The 27,227-nt window shown below is 41.9% G+C and overlaps 1 protein-coding gene across 1 annotated transcript; it reads right to left on the bottom strand.

The window, feature by feature from the left end:
* Window positions 1-476: 476 nt before the first annotated feature.
* SRP68 (signal recognition particle 68) lies at window positions 477-25,862 on the bottom strand. Its single transcript, XM_077327744.1, has 16 exons — window positions 25,662-25,862; window positions 22,880-22,946; window positions 22,317-22,430; window positions 20,183-20,378; window positions 18,297-18,379; window positions 17,844-17,953; window positions 11,286-11,368; window positions 9,836-9,976; window positions 6,854-6,952; window positions 6,604-6,668; window positions 6,213-6,372; window positions 5,564-5,658; window positions 4,790-4,919; window positions 4,078-4,153; window positions 2,973-3,025; window positions 477-2,242 (listed from the first exon to the last, which is right to left on the bottom strand). Exons 1-16 carry the CDS (start codon window positions 25,810-25,812, stop codon window positions 2,015-2,017), a joined length of 1,851 nt encoding a protein of 616 aa, XP_077183859.1. The 5' UTR covers window positions 25,813-25,862; the 3' UTR covers window positions 477-2,014.
* Between the last annotated feature and the right edge of the window lie 1,365 nt (window positions 25,863-27,227).

Here is a 27,227-nt window from a genome sequence, read left to right as displayed (position 1 = left end):
AAGATGTCTGAATAACTAGAAGACAATAAACTTCCTCTTCCTGGTACAACTATGGGTACAAGATGAAAGCTTGTCAACACCCAGAAATGTAAGAACAGGAGAAGTGGGAAGTTCTTTATTACAATAGATTAACGTGTTAATTTTATGTTCTGTGTTGAAATTTATCTCTGATAACGGCACAGGTGAAGCAGCATGAAAACAGAAGCTCAGCACTCTGTTCAATATTAGCAATAGTGACCTCTCAATGCTTGATATACACGACACCCAAAGAAACCAGGAACAAGATTTTTTTGTGTTGTTTTTGTTTTAGGATTTCTTTTCTGTATGAGTAATATGCTTGGAATCACAGGGTGTCTAACAAAAATTGTTAAGCATTTGTGATAGCAAACATGGACAAAAACAGTGAGAGTAGAATGTGCTCAGTTACCCGTAGGCCTAATGTGGAAATCAAACAGAACAGAGTTCAGGAGCATCCATAAGAGGAACACAGTTCTCAGATTTAATTCAGCCTGAAAGCAGGAGGAGAGAGCAGAGTCTGGAGCAAAGTACAATCAAACAAAACACTAATGGGCCCAGAAAGGAGAATGGACAGTCTCTTGCCAGGTTTCCTGTTTGCAAATTAGTCTTCAACAGAATCCACAAGTCATATCTGTGTGAAATTTCACCACTAGACAAACTAAAAAAATATTCTTTTGCTTCTGTAAAATGCCCCTTCTGCAAAACAGATTAGATTGCCCATTTCAAATACATGCTTTAAACCAAATCTGGCATTACTACACCCCTCTAAAAGAGACTCTTTTTATATAAAAGTAAATGAATCCAATAATTTTGGTATAATGAAGCTCTGTGTTTCTTTACCTGAAAATTATCATTTTTTTGAAGCTTGTTAACTCAGTGATTGAGAAGTATCATTTCTGGAATTACTTTTAAGATGTATCAATCCAGTTTTTTTTTGCTATTTCCAACAATGTGAAGGAGAAATTCAGTAAAACTGGACATCAGCATAACAGAAATACAACTAAGGACTGCCTGATCCAGTAAATACTTTAGACTAAATAGGGAAAATATTTTAAGACAGGCAACATAGCTCATGGAGAAGTCCCAAATACAATTTAGATTCACAAATGTTTTCAACTGTGCCTATTAAATAGTTTTCAAAAAGTGACACTGACAAGGTGGCTGGATTCCCACAGCACTGTCAAAGTTCTCTCATAGAAAATGCTCCCATGAACACGTGGCAATGACCTTTATTGCTTAGGATTTCACTAATTCAATTTACCGATTCCTCCCTCTGAGTCCTTAAAATAACCAAACATAATGCTAGAAAGAATGAAGAGAGTTAATAAAAAAAGAAATTCCCAATATACCAATTTTACCTAAGTTAAACACCGATAAAAGATATATAGACTCTTGTGGGTGTTCAGGGAGATTCCCAGATAATTCCCCTGATCTCTTTTCTCTTCAGAGATTTTAGTCAGCCAACTCTTAATTTTATTCTAAGTCGCCAAGGGCTCTAAGGTGTCTGAAACATAACCCCCCCAGCACTTTTAAAAGTCAAAGCTGCAGGCATAGAGGGTTCTATTACACTTTGCTTTTGCAACCCAACTGCAGGCCTGAGCTTTGGTACTCTTCTGTTCCATCCTGTTTCTAAAAACCAAATATACAGGGGCCAACTACTGAGTGAAAATAAAAGATCAGCCCAGGCCATATTAAATGGGTATTGATTAGCTGCCTGAACCGCAGAATAGAAATAGTTTCCGATCCTAGCTCTTCCCAAAAAGTAGGATAAAATTCCCACCAGTTTCGAGTGCTTTAGAAGATCAACCAGAAGCTGTATGCAGGTTTTCATTTGTAAAGCTTCTACTAAACCAGATGTACAGACAAGAGAGAATGTTGGAAAGATATTAAAAACCTCCCATATGGATTTCAGACACAAATGGTTAAGGTCTAAATTTGCTGGAGTTTCCCCAAAAATCCAAGATAGCAGCAATCTTCTTCTTGAGAACTGCCCTGGTTAACTCCGGAATCCAAAGATGCCCTTGATATATCCTGTAAGACCACTCTTTGCTTTCTGCTCCACTTTGTCCTCCAGGGGTGGCAAAGTGACATGGTTGAGGGCCAGGTCAAAGAACAAAGGCTTGCACGGTATTGGCTGGAACTCTGGAGGAAAATGCACCAGACTGGCTTGCTTGCTGACCAGGGAAGAATCCAGACAGAAAGTCTCTAACCGTTCTGAAAGTGGCTTGATATAAAAAGAAACAAAAACCAAGATTAACTGAAAACAGTGTGGCTACCTAACCAAATCTAATATAACAGTCAGGCAGTGGTATAACACTACTACCAGAAACTTCAGAGCCTCTTCACTACCTCAGACTTTATAATGTTCCCAAAGCAATGCACTGGGATAATAAAAGATCAAAGATAACGAGATGAACAAGTACCAGGCTAACATCCCAAACCAGCCCCAGAGAAACCTGCTTAAAGACAGAAGAGGGAAATATTTTATATTCTAATCCACTTTAAGGAAGATTATAACAGAGTTGACACTTTTAAAAAGTAAAATGTAGATGTACTTTCACAGAATTCAGTTGTAAGATTTCCTCTTGGAATCTGTCTATGGTTAACATGATCCCATTATGTAGAATCAGGGTGAAAATATATCTATTCCTTACATTTGGTAAGACAATTTCTTTTTAAGTGAGACAAAGAAATCTAAGGAAGTGAAACTGAGAAGTATGTATGAAACTTGGCACTGCTCCGAGCCCTTCATCCTCTCAGGTTGCCTCCCTCATGTGGTCTTCACAACACTGGCTCACTCAAATCACGTGCTACAATCTTATCAGTAAACTTGAATCAGGACAATCCGGCAACTTTACACGATTTGTACCACTAGAAACATGGATTTACATTTTGCAGCAGCTGAGTTGAGAAATCAGGTTTGCTGATCATTTTGAAATTCTACAACAGCTTACCTTGCCATCCTTGACCTGGGATGGAGACTCAACCTCAGGGACATCTTCTGCATCTGAAAGAGTCAGAGCGATACTCTAGGAAAATGCAGTTGCCCACAATACAACTGAAGACAGTTGAACATAGAACGTATTTCATGTGACCCTTTGTACTTGGTAATACATTCACAATTACATGAGTGAAGCAATCATTATTACAGGGCCTGTATTAGCCTTTAGCCTTCCCCTTCATTGTATTCCACATTATTATCTGTGGTGGGTCCTGAGCTGCTTGGAGAAAAAGCAGGAATATAAGTATATTTTAAATAAAATATAGATGTTGAACAAAATATATACACAATAGGCTGAATCCTTTTTCAGTCATGGCTTGTGAGCAACATGTACAGTCACTTATCAAGGTTATGCAAGTATTTTATACTGGGGAAGTAGTTGAGGTATGAAATTTGTCTTCACACACATACACCACTGACAATCAAAAGTCACCAGAAATCTAAGGCATCATTATGGCTATTCAGAATGAAATGGGAGTCCTATGCAGATATGGAAGAGACGAAAGAGCCCTTCAAGGTAGTGCAGTGGGCTGAGGACAGAAATAAAGCCAGGGAGAATGAGGTTCAAATCCCCACACCACTGGGTGACTGTAGACCAGTCTCTCTATTCCTCATCCTAACCTACTTTTTTCACATGGTTGCTGTAATAACCAAAATAGAAGAGGGGAAAAGTTGGTATAAAATAACTTGAGTTGGAGGAAAAGATGGGATAAAACTAAGATTGTTTCCTTCTGATGTGATGACAGGCACTGCCATTAGCAGGCTCAGACATGTCACTCTGAAAGTAAGAGGCATGGCAAAGAGATGCCCAGGGGAGGTCAAATGTGATGCCATTCTAGACAATGGGCTAGATTCCTAGGAGCAGGATTTTTTGAGGAGGGAGACTTCAGGTTGCTATGGTAGGGGGATTTGGAGCCAGGAAAATTCCACAGGATGAAGCCCCTTGCAAAAACTATGCTGGATACACCCCTTTCTGTGGTACATTCTTTGAACCCAGTAACTTTTGTTATCAAGTCATAGAAAACTAACAGTTCCCCAACAGCTCTAAAGAAACTCACCTAATATGGCAGCTGCTTGCAATGAGTATTTCTCTGCATTCACTTGGGTGATCAGTTCTTGAACATCAGGCAGCTCCTAGACAATATCAGGTTGAGTGTTTTTAAGGCACTGAAGTATTACAGTGCTCAGCATGCTGCAACTAATGTTGATTTTTTTCAACAGATAGAATTTAGAACAGTTTTTACACCCCTCCAGACATGAGAAAATGCAACTAACAAAGTCACCCCTTGGAAATCCATTAAGAGGGGGTTTTTTAGTACTATTAACTTGAAAAGGCCGGTGAAAGCCACACATGCAAACGGTACATAAAACCAGCGTTAATCATAATCAGCCGTGTATGGCTGACGAAGGCAGCACAACAGGACCACCCACTGACGAGGCAGAAAGGAGTTTCTACATGCTCAGGAGGCTTCTCAAGTATGCACAAGGGTATGACTTCTTACAGAGAAAAATTAAAAAGGCCCGAAGTTACCTGAAGACTCTTCAGCAGGGATGGAATGTTGACAGCAGCTTTGCTAGAGGAGACTGGGGAAAGCTTGGTGTAGCTCTTGAGCGTTTAAACAATCTCAGGGGGAGAGATTTCAAAATTTTCCCTCCTCTGGGACCTTTCACAAGCCTCAAGCTTATAATGTTCATCACAACAAGCCTGTATTAAAAGCTTAAGAGGGTGTACCTGACAGAGTTTCGCATCCAAACTGGTTAATTCCATACCTTCAAGCAGTTTTTGTAAGTTCCAGCTTGAGTTTGTACTTCATTGGCATATTTCAGAACTCGATCATACAACACAAGGGCTTCACTCCACTTCTTCACCAAAACATATGATTGTGCAATGAAAAAACACCTAGTGGGATAACACAATAATTCAATTTATATTTAATTAAATTTATATTTGTATTTATTGTCTGCCCTCTCTCTGTGGACTCAGGATAGATTACATCAAGGTAAAAATCCATCAATAAGTTAAATACAAAAACAAAACTAAGTTGTTAATAAATTATTAAAAATATTAAATACACCATTTGTCCATTCTCAGTTTCATGGAAAAAGGCAGGGGAGAAAATGTTTGGTGGATTGCTGACAGGGAGGCCAGCAATTTCAGAAATTTTTTCAGGCCTCAACCATAGGCCTGGCAGAACAGCTCCATCTTGCAAGCCATGCAGAACAGATTAAGGTCCTGCAAGGCTCTGATCTAATTTGGTAGTGTATGCCACCAGGCCACATCCAAAAAAACCCTGGTTAAGGCCAGTTTAATATCAGAAACAATACAGCCAACAACGAACAGCAGATGATAAATAGAATTCTATGATAGGATAATATTACTGATAGGTGAAATATGGTTCCTACAAAACTGAAACCCGAGCCAGTTTCATGTGTGGTTCCTAATCTCACACTGAGGACAATGTATCAAAATGTCAGATATATGAAGAATATTTCCCAACTTACTTTTAACTAATTAAGTAGCCTTGTTATTTGCTTGAGAATTACCTGTAAGCCTTATACACCAGAGTCTTTATTCCTATCTCCTTTAGGAAACTTTTATCCTCTTCTAGGCCTGGAAGTTGTTGCAAGTCTGCTAAATTCTTCAGAGAGATCAAAATGAGAATTTTCAGAAGAACATTTTTTGCATTGTAAATTTGCTTCTTGTCTTACACTTCATAAATGTAGGCTTTATGTAATACCATATTACATTCTAGGTGAAACATTTCTTCAGGAAGATCCACCTACTTGTTCAACAAGCAAAAATAGGAGCTACCAATACTTGCAAAGCATTGCTCTCTTAAAGCACTGACTTTCTTACAAGCTCCTATCCTTCTGATTTGCTGTCCAGAGTACGACATGCAATTACCAGTAAATGCTCATTCAGGAAACTTAAATGCGTTTAATTTTAGTTTGTACACAATCAGTTAACACTTTGCACAATGCCCAAATCTTTTAATGAAACAAAAACCCAATAAAGATTAATGAAGTCTACAGCAATGACCAACTAGGACAAACAGTTCACTTCATCACAAAGAACTGGAAAACATCCTTGTTTTAAATGGAATTAGATACACGAACTCAAGGGGTACTCCATACTTTGCAAGCAAGTGCCTGTTGCCAATCTAACACTAATCTTCTCTGCCACTGTTGTTACCTGTAAGATGATGTCATAAAGGCGTATCAAGTCCTGGGGCCGAGGGGTCCGCTTGCCATCTTCCTCTACCTGCTGCTGCTGAAGTAATGCCTTCTGCAAAGATTTCGCCATACTCTCGTTGCGCTTGATTGCTGTGGACAGCTTGATGTAAGTCAGGTAACTGGAAAAATATTGTTTCCACAATTTGGGATACTGTTAAAAGGTTGCTCAAAACCAGCTGGGTGTAAACACCAAAGTTTCCATTATCAATTAGCACGCAAGGTAGAGGGGAACTACTGAGAAAAGACTGTCAGATCTAGTGCGGAAAAAAGGGACCAATGAATGTCCCTCTGAATTAAAATGCCAGTGAATAAACAATGAGAAAGATTGCTGCAGCTTGAAATACTCTTACCTGTGCAGGTACTGGATATTTGTGACTTTTCCAGAATCCACTTCCAAAGAATGTTCTCGTTGCTTCTGTAGGAATTAAAGTTAAGATTTGCTGTATTTGATCAGAAAAGACACATATAGAACCCACAATTCGTATTCTGTCATTAAAAATGGACAAGGCCTGCCCATACAGTTTCTTCAAGTGAACCTCAATTATGAAAACAACTCTGCCATAAATAAGACCCTCCACAACAACAACACTTTATACTCACTTGGTCTGGCTTCAGTTCTTCACGAACAGCCTGTATTGCATCTCGGCACTCACTCAGTAAGGACTCAAACAGACGTTCTTTTGTTTCTTCTTCTTCTGCCTAAATACAAAAGCGGCACAGAAACAGTCAAAGTGTCTGGGCTACTTCCATTTCAATCAAATCACAATCACTAAATAATATTAAAGTCACATAAGCATCACGTGCAATAAGATTAGCAACCTGAGACAGGTCTAACTAACTGGTTATCTCCCCCCTAATCCCCTAAAGACTGACAAAAGAATAAGTCAGTACAAGTCTCTGAAACGACTTCTGCATTAATTCCTTCTGAATGTTTTGTAAAACACTGCTTTATTGCTATTTCCCCAGATCATCAACAACATAAAAACTCAAACCAAAAAGAAGAAAAGCATTCTGATTGTTATAATGAATAAAACAGACGTGAGGAGATCCTCGTTGCCTTCAGATATTATCCAGGGACACAAACTCACATATGATAAGATATAAAAATAAAGAATTCATCAACTGCTTTGTTTTCTTTGTTTCCCAACAGATATACTGTGATTTCCTAAATGGCAACATCTATGCCACTTTACATTAAATCACTGAAACAGCAATTCCTAGTCCAAATAGCTTGTTTATAGCTGTTCAAAGAAATGAAACTTTCTCACTTATGTTTTGTGTTTTAATTCCTCCCCACTTCCTCTGAGACTGTCTGTGGGGGCTTGCAGAGTTAGCCATCATTTCTAGAATAACCCAGTGGGTAAATTTTCTTGTATAGTTCTCAGTTCTATGGAAACCCCCCTGAGCCTTCAGAGAGAGCGGTATATAAATGTGAATAAATAAAATAAATAAAGAAAATAGCCTGATTTGGGACTGGAAAAAGTATGCTCAAACCAGATTGGCCAAAGGATTCTCAGGCCTTTTAAAAAGTTTGATATGATTGGCATTGATTACCCATGCATGGCTAACAGGCAGTCCTGAAACTGGCTACACAGGACTTTTATTAACTTAAAAGAGCCTTCAAAAAGCCATTGGTTGTGGACAGTAACATAACTGCTTATTCATTACCAATGTTAATGAGATTAATAAACTTCATAAACATGCACTCTAATGTTTGGGCAGATATAAAGAAAGCTTCATAATCAAATTAAATTTTTTTCTAAATACCAAGGAGGGATCATGGTTACCACTGCAGAGGCAAGCCAAACAAGTCTGACAGCATTCTTTAACCACACCTGTGAGTCTATTTCAGCTTCATACATGCAAAGAGAAAACCAACTAGAAATGGCAATGATGTAAAAAAGAGTGGAATTTGTTTGTTTAGCCACACTTCAGCTCACAGGTTGTCCTGGAGCAAGGTTCATGTGCAAACCATTCAAAAACAACCCAGGATTATTTATAGGTCACCTTTCCCCCACAATAGAACCTCAAAGTCAGTTGTCAGCATCAACCTTAAAACATGCAATATTTTAAAGCCACAAAAGCATATTAAAACCCAATCTGGTAAAATCTGAAAACTGTGCAAATGTTATCAAAATATTAACTGAATACCCTTCAAAGAAAATTCAGCTTAGCTTAACCATCCACAGTATAGGTATAATCATGGAACAAACAGGCAGGAGCAGTGGCTGATCAACTAGTGGGCAAGAAGACACAACAAGGAAATGCCAGCCAGAAGAATGACGCTGCCCTACAGGTTCATTCTAAGAGATGTTCCCACAACCATGTAGGTCCCAGGCCATGAAAGGTTTGGACAGTCATAACCAGAAAGTTGTACTAGATCCAGAAACAAATAGGGTGACCACAGTGACATTCTCAAAACAGGGGTAATGTTGTTCAAAGCAACTCATACTAGACAGTATCTGTCATTTTCAAGGGCCAAACAAGTAATCTTTAAAGCGCTCCTGCGGAGCGGTCTAAATAAAGCGGTAAGCCCTAAGGGGGAGGAGATAGGGTGGGACCTGTCCGGGATAAAAACTCGGAGGGGCGAACCCTTCCTATCCCCACCACGACCGTCCCTTTCCCCGCCGACTGCCGCTCACCCCCTCCTTGCCGTTCTCCCCTCCTCAGCATTGCCGGCCCTTCCCTGAGTCTCCTCTGCCGCCGCCGCGGAGCTACAATGAACCAGGCATGCGCTGAGTCCCGTGCATGCCTGGTTCCCCTTCCCAGCATCCTGATGTCGCCCCGCCCCCCTCCATGCCTCTTTCCTCTCCCAACCCTCTTTTTCCCCCTCTGCACATCTTTTCTGTGCCGTCTTCCCACTCCACACCCCGGAACCCCTCCCCCAAGCTAAGCCGCCTACCACCCAGTGGACTCAATGACTCCGCCCACCCACTGTTCCGCCGCCTCTGCAGCCCGCCCCGGCCTTCTGACAACCCGGCGCTGCACTGCGGACCATGGACTCTCCCAAACGGTGAGTGCTGCGCCCGTTCCGCTTCGCCTGGCCCCGCGTCACGGCGGGGACTACTTCTGCCCCCCAGGGTGAGGGCTCTCGCCATGGGTCGGCCCCTTCCCTTTCTCCCCTTTGAAACTAGTCAAGTTATAATAGTCTAGACTTAAGGATATTGTTGCATGGACCAGCAAAGCTAGGTTGGCTGAGTACAAATATGGGACCAACATTTATGCTTGCTGGAGGTGACAACACATACTTCTCACTACCAAGCATATCTGAAAGAGTGCTTGTGTGTAGACATTAGGCACCCGCATGCATTCGAGGAAATCATTCCTGAAGCTATTCTATAGCTTCATAAACCTTATCAAACTGACTGCATAAAACCTTAAAGCTTTTCATGGCAGGCTGTTGTCACAAAACTCACACTTCCCATATCCTGAGCTATGCCACTGCCTGGTCACAAAGCCCTATTACAAAATGTATACAGGAGAATGATGACAATATGCAGTTCTCCAATTATACACCAAAATATGCAACATTATACACAGTAAGAACTACAAAGTGATAGCTAGCCAGGATTTCCCACTTACCTGAGCAATGGCTGCTTCAGTATCTGCCAGTCCTAGCAAGAAGATCCTCACTTTGTCTATCTTTACTGGCACAGTTCGTCCTCTCCATTCCACTTCGCTCATAGTGGCCGCCTGCTTCGCTCGAGTCTGGGTGATGAGTGCCTGCAGAGTGAAGACGTTATTAGTATGAAATGGGAATAGCAGCTCTTACTTCCATACTAAGTTTCGTTTGGTATAGGAATTTTGAAATAAATGTGGCAGTATAAATTTTTAAAAGCCATAACACATTTTACTTATTTTTAATCTGTTCTATATCTTAGTGAGCTTAATAGGTATTTACAAGCAATCAAAACATTTACTTAACAATTTACTTATTAAAAAGCCCATCCACTAAAGGACCCCCCTTTATTCCTGATTAGAAAACATCTGCTTGCAGTTGGTGTAGTGTTAAGAGTGGCAAGCCAGGTTTGATTCCCCACTCCCCCACATGCAGCCAGCTGAGTGACCTTGGGCTCATGAGCTGTAATATCTCTCAGCCTCACCTACCTCACAGGGTGTTTATTGTGGGGAGAGGAAAGGGAAGGTGATTGTAAGTTGCTTTGTGACTCCTGGTAGAGAAAAACGGCATATAAAAAAACTTCTTGTTGTATAAAATGGCGTTATCTAGGGCCGGGGATATTGTCAGGCCCTTTAGGGAGTTCTAGCATGGCCTACAACAGGGATATTTGCTGGCAGGGGCTCATGGCAATTGTAGTCCATGAACATCTGGAGGACCACAGGTTGACTACCCGTGGCCTACGGCTCATCTTATTATTCTGCACCAGGCTTTCTAAACACTGGGGTTTCTAAACACTGGGGTTTCCATTCAGGAAACCCCTGGAAGGGTTTCCTGAATGGGCAGGAGTTTATATATATCTAGTCCTTTGACCATATATGGTCATGTCTACCAGCATCTGCTAGGAAGCATTTTTTTGAAAAAATAGAGGCAGGATCCTGAACATTTGTTTTTCAATTTATATCCTGCCCCTCCCAGCAGGCCGGCTTGGGGCAGCTTCCAATATTTAAAATTATAAATGTACATGGTAAAATTACAATTTATCAATAATTAATTTGTTCCAGAGTGCTAAGTTCTCATTTTGGGTTGGGGGGAGGGGGGAAAGATCCATGTAGGGAGCCCAGTTGATGTTTGACCAGAGTTGTCTCAATATCCATTGGAGGACAGCCTCTGTTTTTTAACCCCAACACTAGGTTAAAGTTCACAGAGACTTCTGTAGAAAGAAGCAGGAAGATGCTGCCAGCGACAGCCTTCTAGGTCTGATGGATGAGACTTAAGTTTGTCATTAACAGTGTGAAATGGAAGGGGACTGAGTCATTCCAAGCAGGTCAAGTACATTAAGGACTTCAGAACATGCAGTTGGAACATGCACCACTGGCAGCATTTCTACCAAATGATTAGGATGCAAATAATTACCTCCAGTTTTTCAGCAACAAGCCCCTCGGTACCTCCAGATCTCAGCCTCATTTGCATTAACTCACTAATAGCTGATTGGTCACCTAAAGATTAAAGACCAAATATTGTTAATATGAAAGCTAGTACAACATGACTTAGTTTAGTTACTTATAGTGAAACCAGAACTAGTTTGTACGTTTTTAAATCCAGTGATCCATCAGTTCACAGATGTCTTTAGAGTATCTGACAAACCCCTTCTTTCCTTCCTTCCAGAAGAGAGAAGACAAGAGGATGTTAGCTATTATTAGTTGCCTTTGGGTCCTATAGCTCTGGGAATCAACCTTCCTGGTGTAGGAAAGGACTGCTGGGGGGAGGGGAATATGGGAAAGATTCACAATTCCTTCAAACCCAAAAGATCATTGGATGAAGCCATAAATATTTTTTTTAATCTTATGAAAGCCAATATGCAATTAAAACAAAGGACCACTGCTCCACTGAAGTTCTCCTTTTCACTCTTATTCTCTATTATTATATCATTATATCTGTTGTTTCAGACCTGATGGTTTGGATTTTGCTTTGCTTTTGTTCCAAGTCGGCTGTTTTGGCAGACTCAAGTTTCTTTCCTTTTGAAGATGTTTTCTCTGCTTTCATTTTGACAAGATGCTGAGTGTAGCCTAATCAGCTACGGCCGTGAGGGGGAGCAGACAGAGACAGAGCTCCCTTCTCCACTTCTATAGCTGTAGTTTTCTCAACATAACGAAGTAGAAATACCGACAGGAAGATATATACAAGCAGGAAAAAACTTGTGTAGCTCAATAAATCTTACAGTTAAGAGAAAAATTCTTATGTTCCCATTAGAGCAGTGGTTCTCAACCTTTTCTTCCCTGCAACCCCAACTTTGCCACCAAAGCCCAGCAGGGACCCAACTGGAGGAGCTGCCAGCTAGCACTGCAGAGGAACTTCCACCAGCCCCCCCCCATCTGTGGCCATGGGTGACCCACCACAGGAGGTGACTGGAGGGGGGTTAGGGCCCTGCCCGGGGGAGGGGGCTGCTGCTATCGCCGCCACCACCGCATCCACATTGCTTGCTGTCCTGCTCCAGGCTGGGCTTGATCTCATGTCTTGTTCCCTTGGCTCGCCGCTTCTCTTCTTTCTCCCTTCTTTTAACCATGGGGGGGATCCGCAGTGCCCTGCTGCAGAGCACACGGGGCTTGCGGACGGAGTCGGGAGGGATAGGGTGACTTTGGACCCACAGGGGGAGGGGAACCAAAGCAGCCTTTAGATTTTTTTTGAACCAGAATTTATATATTTACAATATAATTTATACCCTGCCTCTCCCCAAAGGCCCTGGCAGCTTTAAGTTTAATTGCTTTAGGATGTGGGGAATGGATCCCAGTTTTGATTCATGAGAACCATATAACCATTTATTTTCTTCACACAACTGCCACCTTTAATTTGCTCTAAGGTATCATGTATCTCAAATAATACAATATACAACCTGTTAGAGCTTTCAATACAGAGGCTAGTCTCTGTTTTCTTAGTAAGCCTTCCCTATCTGGCAAAAGACTGGAAGGAAAAAAATCTACTGAAGAGCTATGCTCACTTATTTGGTTTCACCTCAGCATTATACCTACAGATATCTTAAGGCATTTTTAAAAAAATTTTGTGAGTCATTTTAATGCATATACTGGCACTGCCATGGAAGTCTTTCATTTTGTGTCTCCAAGAATATTAATGGAGGAAGCAAGTTATCCTAAGATGATCTATATGGGTGGTTAACAAAATCAATTTTTCTGATAAACTAATGTGCCCATCTATAGATAGTAAAGAATTAAATAGTCTTAAGGACAGAGTATAGAGCCTCTTGTGGCGCAGAGTGGTAAGCGGCAGAAATGCTGTCTGAAGCTGTCTGCCCTTGAGGCTGGGAGTTCGATCCCAGCAGCCAGCTCAAGGTTGACTCAGCCTTCCATCCTTCCGAGGTCGGTAAAATGAGTACCCAGCTTACTGGGGTGTAAACGGTAATGACTGGGGAAGGCACTGGCAAACCACCCCGTATTGAGTCTGCCATGAAAACGCTAGAGGGCATCCCCCCCAAGGGTGGGACATGACTTGGCGCTTGCACAGGGGATACCTTTACGGACAGAGTACACCATTGGGATTTTCCCTTTGGGGCAAGTGTTATAGATTATTTACTTACCTTCACTGATTTGATTGATCTTGTAAGCTAACCTGATGTGGGAAAAATTATTGCCAGCAATCATACGGTCTTATTTCTATTAATAAGTTTGCCTAATGATTTCAGTGCCCAAAATAATAATCCAATACTTATCTAGCAAAATAGCAAATTGATATCTGTAAAATGGGAGTTCTGAAAAGTATACTTTGCGTAGAACCTTGATGTTCTCAGATAAATGTGCTCTTTAGAAGTTAGTCTAGGATCTTGTGTGCATGATAGCTGCTGTAAGCTAGAGCAAATCTACTCCCATGTATTGCTTGCTTACTAGAAACTGATCAACAGAAATAAGGCACTGAGGTTCACAAAAAATACCTAGTTCCATCTTAACTGTGTCTTTAAAAAGTCTGCTATCAGAATACAGGCATGTATTCTGTTCAATTACTTTACATACTTTTTTTTTTTTTGAAAAAGCTATACGCAAAAGTAAAAAAGAAATTTGCCTCACTAATTGGCAAAAGCTAATCAGAGCTGCTAGAAATAATAGAAATCTGAGTGGATTTTGGAAGTTGGATTTGCTCTGTTTTACATCCTAGCCCACTTTCACCTCATATCTCCTGGCATACCTGAGTGGCACACCTCGTTAATATTTTTGCTAGTTCTTATAGTAACTGGGATAATCAGAGAACCTGAAACCTAGCTGAACTACTGCAATGGCCCTGTTTGACCACCTGAAATTAGATTTCTAATTTCTCAAAGGAAGAATGGGGAGGCCCTGGTGCAGATTTAATTCCGCCAAAACTCTTCAAAGCCAATAGCTCATGGTGGAAAGATATATTGGCAACTGTATTTATTCAAAGATAAATCTGACAGGAGTTATGTCTTTCACTTTGAGACATACTATCATAATACCAGTTTATAAGGGAGAGAGAGTGAACCTATTCAGCTACAGACCAATGAGCCTGTTAAAAGTTGACAGGAAACTTTATATTCTGTGCCTGTAGTCTGTTAAAGGTAAAGGTAAAGGTATCCCCTGTGCAAGCACCGAGTCATGTCTGACCCTTGGGGTGACGCCCTCTAGCGTTTTCATGGCAGACTCAATACGGGGTGGTTTGCCAGTGCCTTCCCCAGTCATTACCGTTTTACCCCCCAGCAGCAAGCTGGGTACTCATTTTACCGACCTCGGAAGGATGGAAGGCTGAGTCAACCTTGAGTCGGCTGCTGGGATCGAACTCCCAGCCTCATGGGCAAAGCTTTCAGACGGCTGCCTTACCACTCTGCGCCACAAGAGGCTCTGTTATGCAGGCACTGTTATGCAGGCTCTGTTATGCAGGCACAAATGGGGACTGCGATTCTGCATGCCGGCCATGGGGTGGAGCTAGTGAGTTTTCCAGATCAAAATCAACAGGCTCTGAGTACTTCCTTGGAGAGGGTGACTATCCTGCCCAAAGTCATATGACATGGGAGCCATTAAGTGAACCTTAACTGGGCTTGTATATAAGTTTAGTGCTGACCCAGAGAACGTTCATCTTTGTAAGAGTGAGGATTTAAAAACAAAAAATGAATGGGAGGGCAGATACTTGTGAATATGTAACACAAAGCCAATACATTTATTATGTATTTTTAATCTTGGGTCAGATCAGGAAGCACTGCTCACCTGTCTGGATGGGCTGCAATTAAGAGATCTCATACTTGGGCAGGAATATGGGGATTATCTTTAACGCCTCCCTATCAGTGGAGGCACAGGTCACTAGAGTAGCCCAATCGGCATTTTCCCACCTACACAAAGCACCCTATCTGGCCCTGAAACACTTGAATACAGTGATCCATGCGACAGTCACCGTAGGGTTTGTGTAACTTGCTCTACACAGGCCTACTCTTGGCTGATTCAGAAGTTGCAACTGATGCAGAATGAGGCTGCTAGGGTCCTCACAGGAACATTTTGGAGGGCCCACATTCAGCCAGTGCTGAGATAGCTGCATTGGTTACTGGTGGTGTTTGGGATCAAGTTCAAGGTTTTCGGATTGACCTTCAGCATCCTTCACAGTCTGGGGACCACATACCTGAGGGACTGCTTCTCCCTCTATGCCCACCACAGCGTGCTTCGCTCTGCGGGTACCAATAAACTTGTGATTTTCACCCCTCCCCCCAAACTGCACCTGGCCTTGATCAGGTCCAGGGCCTTCTCGGTCCTGGTCCCTAACTAGTGGAATGAGCTCCCGGGATGAGCTAAGGACCCTGTCTGAGCTATCACAGTTCCACAGGGCCCATACAATAGAGCTCTTCTACCAGGTATTTGGCCAAAGCTAGAGATGGAAGATCTCTGGGCCATTCCCCCCCTTGACATCCAGACACCTTAGACATTTTGCATCCTCCTTCCATCCGCTTGCAGCATGAGGTTTGGTGATAAAGAGGTTTTGCAGAGCTAGAGCTGGCTGCCAGGGAAGAAATTGATTACAGCAGAATTCTCTGCTGCTGTACTGTATTGTGTGGTATTTTTAACCTTGGACTTTAGTATTTTATAGCAATGTTTATATATTCCTTGGTAAAGTGTAAGCCACCACGAGTGAGCCTTGGTTGAGAGTGGCAGGTAACAAGTCAGAATATGAATATTTAAAAAATCAGGTCTGATAAAATAGGGGAGGTCCCTGGATTCAGTTCTTAAATCCTCATGATTCATCTGTGGAACTGCAAGGGGGGCTCCTCTCATCTGAATTGGGACAACAATCCCTTAAAGCTCAGGCTCGCTTGAAGCTTGTCTCCTTAAGGTTAAAATTATACCCTTCAATATCCATGAAGGCTACATCAGCTTAGTCAGAGAGGACTCTTGTTTCTCCTCCAATCTTGCCTTTGACTCCCTTTATTCAGTTACCAGACAGGAAGTCTTGAGAATGATTAAGATTTAAGTATAACTATAACAGTGCAATCTATAGAGCATATTTGTTCTACTCAATTTGATGGTATTCTTCCACCAATTTTTACTACTCATATTTGACCCTTCTTTGCTATGGGTATGTCTTGATATTGGCATGCCTTACCATCTAGATCAGAGTTTCCCCAACCATGGTACTGAACAGTACAGCCAAGGCTCCTCAATGGTACCACATGTTTTTTTTCAAAACAGTGCCTGGAGAGAGCCTTCCCTCCCTGTGCCTGCCGTTTCCAGCTCCGAGTGAAGAAAGAAAAAGTTCTTAAAAATTGTACCATTATTTGGGCAAGTTGACCCACTTGCTCCCCAAGTGACCAATGATGGGCCTGGAGGAGGTAGAGAGGGGCTCTGGCCATTTAAACCTTTGCTGGCCAAGACATTCTCACTGCCAGGAGGTGTGGCCAGATGACATCATTTCCTGGGGCCTTAAAGCCTCAAAAATATTTCAGTGGAAATGGGCGAAAGGTTGAAAAAGGCTGATCTAGAGTTTTGCAAGGTTGGTATCTTAAGATACCATATTCTGACAGAGAATGCAGGTGTGGTGCAAGTAGTGCAGACCCTTTGTATCACATGAGTTTTTAATATAATTATTGTTCTGAACCAAGAAATCTTTATTCTTTTTTACTCCCAAAATATAGATCATTAAGAGATAATACTTTATGTATTTGTGATAAATTTTTGCAACAATTCAAATGGGAGTCTAGCTTTTTCTATATTTTTGTACTCTGTTTAGAATTAGTAATTTAAGCAGCAGCATGAGGTGGATATAGAGAAACAAGGGACCAAAAATGGTGGCTTAGTGCCACCTGAACCAGGGCAACAGGAAGATCTTTTAGCAAAATTATGAAATAAATCACTTGCTCTTAGGCACAAACTATGCATGCAACTCAGTTGCAAGGAGTTTCTCAGTTTTCATCAGCAACAAAAGGGTGGTACAAGGCCAGGGCTTCTAAACTCTTTCTTTTCTAACAAAAGTGTTTTTTTCCTCAAAGATACACAGGATGGAAGAAGAAAGAATAACAACAGAAACTGCCAGAGAAAAGGGTTAAGCAGTTTCTCCTCTGCACTCATCCCACACTGCAGAATGTAGCCTCTGCAGATACAGTTCAAAAAAACAAAGAAAGAAAAAATCAGGAGAACTATATGCAACAGTGCATTGAATGCTGTATGGCCCTAAAGCTCTGAAGGAAAACAAGGGGTTCATGATCACCTGAGCCCTGCCTCAACTTTTTTTTGGTGGACATTCTATACTTTCAGTAGATTCTTTCTGGTTTTCAAGCCGTTCTTGGCAATTATGACAGCTAAAAATGCTGAAGTGAACGCTGAAATGACAAAAATGCCAAGCTGAAAAGTATCCTGAGGCATGCAAATACAGGTACATGGAACAGGTATTACACGCCACATTTTCTCATTTTTAGTAGAGAACCAATACAGATATTTAGCACTTGCTCCAGCCATTTTCACCTGGTTTACTTACCAATATTATAGGCACAGTAACGGATATTGGGTGAGATCTCCTCCACTCGCTGATTGTATAGTACAGCCTGCTCCTCTGTGAAAGCACTCGCCAGTTTTTCATATATGGTTCTGTAGCAGGAAGATGAAAGCTTAATTAGAATAGGAGGGTAAGCCCCTCTTATTCTGAAGAATTAGTGAGATCAGTCTTCAAGGTAACATTTTAACTTTATTACTGTGCTTCTCAACAAGACACTATTGAATCTAAAACTTATCAAGAACAAAAATCATCTGTAACCATTCAGTGCATTAGCTTAAAACCATAGGCCACATAAGTACGTATGTGGAGTCTACAATACTAGAATAATCTCAAAAGAATCTGTGTGGGTATACTCATAGGTGTAACTAGCATGCTGCCCGAGTTGGTTTAACAAAATTCACATAAGCACAAAGGTAACAGGGAGGACAAACTCACTTGCATTTATTAAAAGCCTCCATAGCAGCTTTCCATTCCTGGTACTCAAAGCGGAGCATACCTGTGAGGTAAGATGTATATGCCTGCATACAGAGGGCAAGATGAATAGTAGTCAGTGTGACAGAATCTTTCTTTAGGACTATCAAGAACATCTCAGTAGAGTTCAACAATTTTCCAGATGGCGTTCTCCCTACCTCATCCCCACTAATATGTTTAACAGCCATAACCATAAAGCTCTACAGTAGACGTCATCTATTTCCAACTCTTCTACCCTACTATGCACAACTCATGTTTGAAGCACTAAGAAAACACATGCATGTATATTAAAGTGAACTCAAGAAACCTCGACCAGACAGTTAAGCAGTTCTGTGTGGAGAGATCTTAGAGGGGGAACCACACAAAGATACATGTAACCCACATTTCTACATCAACTTTATATTAAAAACCCAAACATCAACAAAACTATTTTAACTGTCAATTATGCTTATCGATGTGTAGAGTACCAAACCATCACTGAAATTCAATATCATTGAAATTCAGTGCTCTTAGCAGTAATGACCGCAAATTCCATATCTATAAATTCAGATGACAGGTATCTCTGGAGAAATTGGGACTAGGTGCCCAAGGACAAAGAGGACAACAAGCAAATGTCTACATATGAAATTTATATGTTCACTAGGTTCCAAGCCCATTGCATTCAGGAATACAATGGGTGCTAGATTAGGGGGGGTGGATTAGGGGGGTGCAGTGGAAAAACTCTGCAGACGGCCTTCTCTTCCCCCAAGACCTGGAAAGGCTGCAGGTAGCTGTTATGGAACTCACCGGCAGGGGCAGCTCTCAAGCAGCAGGGATCTGAAGCCACCACGCCTCAGAGGGAAGTGGAAGGAGGAGGGGGTGGTCAGGGGTGGGGGATAGAAGGCGATTGGCAGGCAAGCCAGTTGGAGGAGGCGGCACTCAGGGGCGGGACAGCTGCCCAGTGTGGGTGTTAAGCGCTGAGTGGCACTTAGACCATGAGACACGCTCCTCCTCCAAGGCCTTACCAGAAATATTAAGTGGAACAGATTAACAAGACTTACTTTCTAGGGTTGTAGAAAAGATTCATGTGAACTCACAAGTATAGTTTCTTGTCAATAGTACTTAAATAAAACACTGCAAGATGTGGACCATGCTTACTTTCTGCTATTAATCTGTCCAATGTTCTACTGGAAGAATCTGAAAGAAAGCTCTCATATTCCCCAAAGAAGGCATTGATTTGTAGATTTTGGTTTGCTTAAAGGAGAGATTGGTTGGCTAGTATCTTTGGAAGCTGATGTTCAAAGGCACACCATAGTTTCAAATGAAAACAAAAATGATTTTTTTGGCAAGGCCTAGATTTTCTGAACTCCATACTGCACCTCCACTAATGCTCCTATATACATATTAAAATTCTACTTATATCTCACTCATTATGGGATATGATTTAAGCCCCTTCAGAGCCAGCAAGGCAACATGAAGCAGCTGTGGTTTAATATTTAAGAGCCAGCTGAAAACATTCTACACCCTGAACCAAAGCTGACCATGTTACACCAAGGCTGCAATGCTATGCACACTCGCCTGGGAGTAAGCTCTAGTAACTAAACAGACAGCTGCCTGCTCTCTTTTCCACTTCTGCTGCAGCTTCCAACCTACTGCTCAAACATGTGCTTGAGACAGACCGCTAATTGTGAACTAATGTGCATGTTCTATAACTAGGACTTAGTAAGTCAGCTACAATCAATGCCAGACATGCCTGATCTAATCTCCCAAAGAGTTTTAATGTTATTTCACAATGCAGACTAATTTATTCAAGGAGAGTTAATTTATATTCTTTGACTTTGCTACAAAACAGTTTGACAGCCAGCAGTAACCTGAGCTTCCAGCTTGGTCTTGGCATCCACACGGTTGCTTTCACACAGGCGCTCCAGCTCCTCAGCATGTTTTACAGCTTTGCGCAGGCGAGATAACAAGTGGAATCGTTTGCGGGGTTCTGTGTTGGCTTCCTGCTTAAGCTGCATAGCATAGCTCCAAGCTCTTTCCGCATCCATAAGAATCAAAAGCAAGTATCTGTAGCACAAGATGACATTATTTCTCATCTACTGACTCAAAAAACCCCATTTCCAAACAGCTATCACTCAAGCAATAAACCTCATTGAACTAGAGAACTGTTGAAATCAGAACAATGCATTTATCCACTTGTCAGACTCAAATACAGATCATACCTGAAGATCTCACCTTAGTAAAACTATTCAAGCCCTAAACAAAATCGAAGCCATCTTGCATGGCAGCAATCTTGTATGTACTTTTTTTGCATACCAGGAGTACATGAGACCTTAAAAAGGTTCTGATACTGTGTTCAGGCTACAATTTCCCCACTAGAAATTAGGGCTGGATTCAATCAACTACAAACACTGAATGTGTAGAAAGAGCTTTCATAATGTAGCCCTCTGAAAAAATGCTTTGGGTCAGTGAAACAGAAGGAACAGTGTGTGGGGCAGCATGGGGGACTGCAAAAAATATAAGATCACCAGGTTTCAGGCATGCTTTTGACCCATTTGCAGAAGATCTTGTGCAAAAGAGACAAATTTCTGTTAATTCTTTTCTTGCTGTAATTCTCAAGCTATAATTTTATAGATGGCCTGTATGGCCCCTTCCAACTCTATGATTCTATGATTTCTCATGTTGCATCCCAGGAAATTTATGGGGGTTCCCTGACCCTCAGGAGGGTCTTTAAGGAAGCACTGGGGTGGTGGTGAGAAAGTGAAGTTAGCCAAGTTCCCTTCTGGGAACCCAGCAATTTCATAATGATTAGATTCAACCTATTGTGTTACAAACTAAAGCAGAAGAAGAGGTAAAGGTATCATGAAGTACCACTATGTAGAATGAAGAATGATTAGAGTCACTGTCTGTCACCCACATTAAGCGTGTGGGCCAATACCTTGTTTGTGTGGTGTAGTGGCTAACAGCACTGGCCAAACCAGGTATGATTTTTCACAGGTTGAGTCTGAGTTCCTTGATCTGCCTTTTCAACCATAAGTTACATGTCACATTGCCATAAATTAATTTTCCAGCCATTTGTATCAGGATCAGAGCACAGGTAGCACTGTACATACCATTTTTCCTATAGCATGAGCCACTATTGCTTCATGGGGCACTACAAGTGCAACCCCCCCCCCCCCCGGGGACAAAAAGTCCCCCTAAGCCCTTTCAGGTCAGAAAGAATGGGGGGGGGGGCGCGGAGGCTAATGCATGATGGTTCCAACCCAAATACTTGACCCTGCACACTTGGAAAATGAGTTCCCAGAAGCATGACATGTGACTGACAGCCTGAAAGTCAGGCAAGGAACCTAGACCCAGCCCATCACAATGTCTAATATGGCCTTGTGATATTGGAGATCCCTGTCCCATTTCCCCCCTAGCACATGAACCTTGGGCCACCAGTGTCAGTCTAACCTACCTCATACGGTGGTTGAGAGGATAAGAGAGGAATTATGTATATCTACCCAAGTTACTTCCAAAAGTAAATTTTAAAGAAAAACAGATATCTGCAGCAAAGAACTTTTGTAATATTTAGCCCTAGTCATTTGTCTGGCAAAAAAGGGAAAACCTTTCCCCCCCGCTCCCCGCCATGCATCAGTTTCATGTACCGAGAATTCCTCTGCAGCACCCCCTAAAAGGGGAATGGGGACATCCAGAATGGCTGAGCATGCATCCTAGAGCAGTTGTGTTAAAAAGCATGTAGCACCATTCCCTTTCCCAACTGCTGGGCATAGATTTATTTTAATTTTTTATTTAATTTTCTTATTAGATTTTAATAGCGCCCTCCCGTACGGCTCAGCACAGTTCACGCAAAACATTGCAGGGGTAATACATAGAACAGTCTAACAAATAACATAATCATGAATAACATATCAAACATCTAACAGTGGCTTCAAATATGGGTGTACTCTTGGTCTTGCTAGTTGTGCGCATCATGCTCAGCATAGCTATTAGTGCTCCCTATACCTGTTATCAGATAAAAGTTCTTCTGTTACTTTCTTCCCTGTGAACTTGTGCCTATTCCCCATCTTGAAGTTAAGAGTTTTTCTAAGTCGTCTCAGCCTGCGGGAGCAGTAACCCCTGGTGGAAACAAACAAACAAACAAACAAAGTAGTAGCTCATACAAAAAATACTTCTTCCAGTGTCAGACCTAAACAAAAAAAGGAAAGTTGATTCCAGGCACAATACATCTGTATTAAGTAAAACAAGTTAGGCTATAACACAGAGGCAGGCAATAGCAAACCACCTCTGAACATCTCTTGCCTAGAGAACCCCATGGGGAGCCATAAGTCATTTATAACTTGACAACACGTTCCACCACCACTGTAAAACAATTCAAGAATCTGGGAGTCCCATTAATAGGAGTATGCTCAAAGACAATGATGCAAACCCTCCCAATTAAATAACATCCTTATACTAGAATGCAACAGCCATCATAAGTGCAGATATTTCTTCCATGTTTGGTGAAAGAATTGGCAATTATTACTGTCTAGCAATTAGCTTGCATGCATTGACCGCAGCATACTAACCTGTATCGCTGAAAATCACCATGCCGTAATCCATGCTGCTGCTGTGATTCTTTAATAATCTGAAGTACTGAAAAACTGGTTAGGGAAACTTTACACATTTCATTAAAGGCAATTTGTAAATATTTCAGAGATGCACATGGATTCGTTCAGTACTTCAATGAATGTACGCTGAGAAAGGAGTTTACCAAAAAACTTCTGCAAACAGCTACAGGAAAAGCTGGTTAGATGGTAGACATTTCCTCTTTACTGAAACCAATCTGTACCTTTAAAATCTAACAAGCTTTTGTGACATGTTTGGCCTTAGAATTAAAAACAAAAAAATAAGCTTTGGATGAACAGCTATATATAGAAACAAATAAAATGAGGTAATTTTGTATAAACTACAGCTATTTATCTTTTTATTTTGAACTCATTTAAGCAGAAATCTGTTGCGAGCCAATATAACTGTATACACTAATTATACTATAGAATGGTTATTTTCAAACTGTGACCTGGGGAATCATCCAAAGGTACCCTGGAATAAGATATTCTCAACAGTATGATCACGAATTGTGGGAAAACTTTGTTAAATATTACTGATCTTCCCTTCTAGTATGCAGCCCCAAGAAAATACTGGTTGGGTTCTTGCTCATTCTCAATTCACAATGATCAGGGCTAACAAGTACTCTACATCAGGGGTAGTCAACTTGTGGTCCTCCAGATGTTCATGGACTACAATTCCCATGAGCCCCTGGCAGCATTTGCTGGCAGGGGCTCATGGGAATTGTAGTCCATGAACATCTGGAGGACCACAGGTTGACTACCCCTGCTCTACATGCTCTAAATGTACAATTTAAACCAGGTGCTGACAAATCCCATATGGCAGGTCATCAAGAAATATCACTGTAGTCCCTAGCTATGATTTTATTGTAGAGTCTCACAATAAGACAAAACTCACATAATTTCACAACAGAGTATTTTATATTGCAGAGCAAAAAAACCAAAAACATCCACAAGAAGCTCCTGACACTGCTTGTTTATGCTAATATTATACAATTCAGTGGTGGTGGTGAAATCATTTATTAATCCACTGTTTTCAAAATTGGATCCAATAATGGAATGATCAAAAATGGGGAAGGCTTTGGTTAGGGGGTTAGCTTTTTGTTGTGATGGTGACAAACAGGGTTACCCCTATATTCATCAAACCTGGCTAAGATTATAAAACTTGTAATTCCACATTGTAATTTAAAAATAGCACAGGTTCCAAACACAGATTGTCCAAAGACCTCACGATATTCTGTCACTGGGGAAATTACATGTGTATTTTCATTTCTTCATTTTAGCTACCTTTCAACAGTAAGAAATTTCCCATAAAAATACATAGTACAAAACGTTAAATCCGAAAATTGCAAAAAAGTATTTACTAGCTGCCTCTATATTTAATTATTAGCAATATTTAATGGCAATTTTGAGAAACAAGCATGCCTTATTTTATGTTACTGGCTGCATCCAGGATGAAATAAATTTTATATCCCTGCCATTACACTGAAGTCCTTAGCAGTCACAGTTCAAGTCACTCAGGATTTTGATGCCCATTCTCTTCTCCCTATACTGATCACAATCTCCATTTGCACTCAGAACAAAATCCAGCCTTACTTTTAAGTTCTGTACAGCCTGTGTTGCTGTCCTAAACATGTCTAAGGCCAGCACTCCTTTTCATCTTACCAAAATCAACTTCTCCTTTATACACCTTCCCTTTGGACCCATTGCCATTATATTAGAAAAGTCTTTCCTGAACCTATATGCCATATTGTCTCTTTCGTCAAAATCCTTCCTCAATACCCCTTTCATCGCTTTGAAGTGATAAGGGGTTTAAGGGTACCAAATAATGATCTTCTCCATCAAGTTTTCCACTAATGTTCACATACTTGGGATGTATTTGTTTCCATATCAAAGCATCAATTTCATATTATATATATTTCTTGGCACACCTTCCAGGAGATAAAAGCCACTAATTCACACTCAAATGTCCACTACTTAAGGACTTTAGATGCTGATTCAAAAAGTCATAATTACTTTGGGAAATTAATGTTTAAGTAGCTTATCTATAACCAGTATATCATGTATGGGGTAGATTCCATTGAGAAGTCTGTAGCATCTTCACCACTCTTTCCCACAAAGCATGTACAAGCAAATAATTCATCACCTGATCTCATACTCTTCCTACAAACTTCACACAGCTTTCACCATGTTATTTCATGCATAGACATGTATGCATGATTTCCCAAGTGAACTCACCTCGGGCTACTTTCACAAAATAGATTATAAAAACGCTGTTTCTCACAATGGGATCTGTCAGCTTTGGAAGGGCCGCTTCTTAAACATGCCACATTCTGCTGGGAACCTAATCCTGAGTGATTAGTTTGTCTCCTGTAAAATTTCATGGTAGAGAAAAAGAAATACTACCGCTTTGTTGGATGAAATGTAACAACAGCAAAGGCAAATTAGCCTACATTTCTTGGGTATGCACGCTTGAGTGCGCATGCATGCGACGGGCCATCCTGAACCCATCGTTCCAGTAATGCCCCTTGGCAGCCGGCCAATGGCCCCTTCTCCACCAGCCTCAGTCCCACGCCCAAAGAGGAGTAGCCGCAGAGAGATATGTCAATCATCAGGAGCGAATTAAAAGGCGTTCTCTTCCGCGGGACCGGGTGCAGCATAGAAAGCTCAACTGCAGCTTGGCGGCACCCGAAGTGACACGTCCCCATTAACTCACCCACCCGCCATCAGGCCACTAGGATACTCTCCAGGCCCAGACTATCACCGAGGCCGCCCGCCTTCGGCTTTTCATTCTCCTTGTTCTCCTCGGGGCCGGAGGCGGATCCGCCGCAGCTCCCCCCTCCGCGGGCACCGCTGCCTCCGCCACTACCAGCCACTTGCCGCTCCGCCGCCATGTTGCGCCTCTTCCGCCTGAGGCGCAGAGCATCATGGGGCGGGAGAGAGGCGGTTCTGTCAGGAGTGCCACGCGCAGAAGTCATGGCCGCGAAGCATGACGGTCCAGAGGAGGTCAGGCGGGGGGATCGACGGGCTTTTAGAAAGAGCGGCTGAGAAGCGGCTCCTTTATGGATTCCCCGCCCCCTGGCCTCGCGTCGCTGTGCCTGGGCTGCTTGAGGCAACAGAGAGAGCGAGCACGGGCTCTTAATGTCGCAGCCAAATTAAACTCAACGGGGTTTACTTCTGTGGAAATAAATTTTTTAGGTTCGATGGTACAAGTTTGCAGCGGCGCAGGCTTTTGGGATAGATCATTACGGAATTATAATGGGCCGTCGTTTTGTGTAAAATGTCTAAGCGCTTTGCTGCCGTTGTTATATTTTTATTTACCTTTAACACATTTTAGTTTGAATGTTCCAAAAATGCACGTGCAGTATGGACTAGGGTTCAATAACAAAAATAAAAACATAGTACATGTCATTTCTGTCCCACCATCCCCCCAAAGTGCACAAAACAGGCTTATTCCTCATTTTAAATAACGACCCTGTATGGTGGGCTTAGGCTGAGCTGCTCAGCAGGTTGGACCATTCATGTAATTCCCAAACTATGTGCCACTAGTATGCTCTGAGAAAACTAGTTAATATGCCATTCATCAGTATAGGCATAGGCCTTAAGTATAGCGTGGGTGGTGTTTTCCCACCTTGGCCAAGCCAAACTACTAGCACCCTTCTTGGCCCCAGAACACTGCAATAAACATTCATGCACAGACATTAATCCGGTCTTCTCTAGACTGGACTTCTGTAACTGACTGTATGCAGGTCTACCTTTATCCTTGCTCTGGAAATTGCAACTGGTTCAGAACACAGGGACCAGGGTCCTCATGGGTATAACTTGGAGGGCACATATTCAACCTGTGCTCTGACAGGTGCACTAGCTCCCAGTTGAATTCCAGATTACGTTTGAGGTATTGGTACTTACCCAGAAAGCCATCTGCAGTCCTGTGTATCTGAGAGACCAACTTTCTATCTGTAACCCCTGAAGAGCACAGTTTGCAGTCAGTGGCCCTAAGGAGGTATGTCTGGCCACAAACAGGGTCACGACCATTATCTGTCCTAGTCCTTGCCTGGTGGAACGAGCTGGCACAGTTCTGCAGGGCCTGCAAGATCGAGCTCTTTCACCAGGCTTTTTATTGGAGCCAATGACTAGTGAACACCTACCACGCCCCACCTACTCACTACTTTCTTATCTGTAACCATAGTGCCTCTATATATTTTGGAAACGGCACTAGGGGACACACATCCGGTGTCCGGACGCTATTTCTGGTGCGGCGGGCCATTCCAGGTGCGGCCAGCACAGCTAGCTGCACTCAGATTGGGCC

This window comes from Paroedura picta, chromosome 3, assembly GCF_049243985.1.
Source record: "Paroedura picta isolate Pp20150507F chromosome 3, Ppicta_v3.0, whole genome shotgun sequence".
In the NCBI taxonomy this organism is placed as follows: domain Eukaryota; kingdom Metazoa; phylum Chordata; class Lepidosauria; order Squamata; family Gekkonidae; genus Paroedura; species Paroedura picta.
This window is presented reverse-complemented; position numbering and strand designations above follow the sequence as displayed.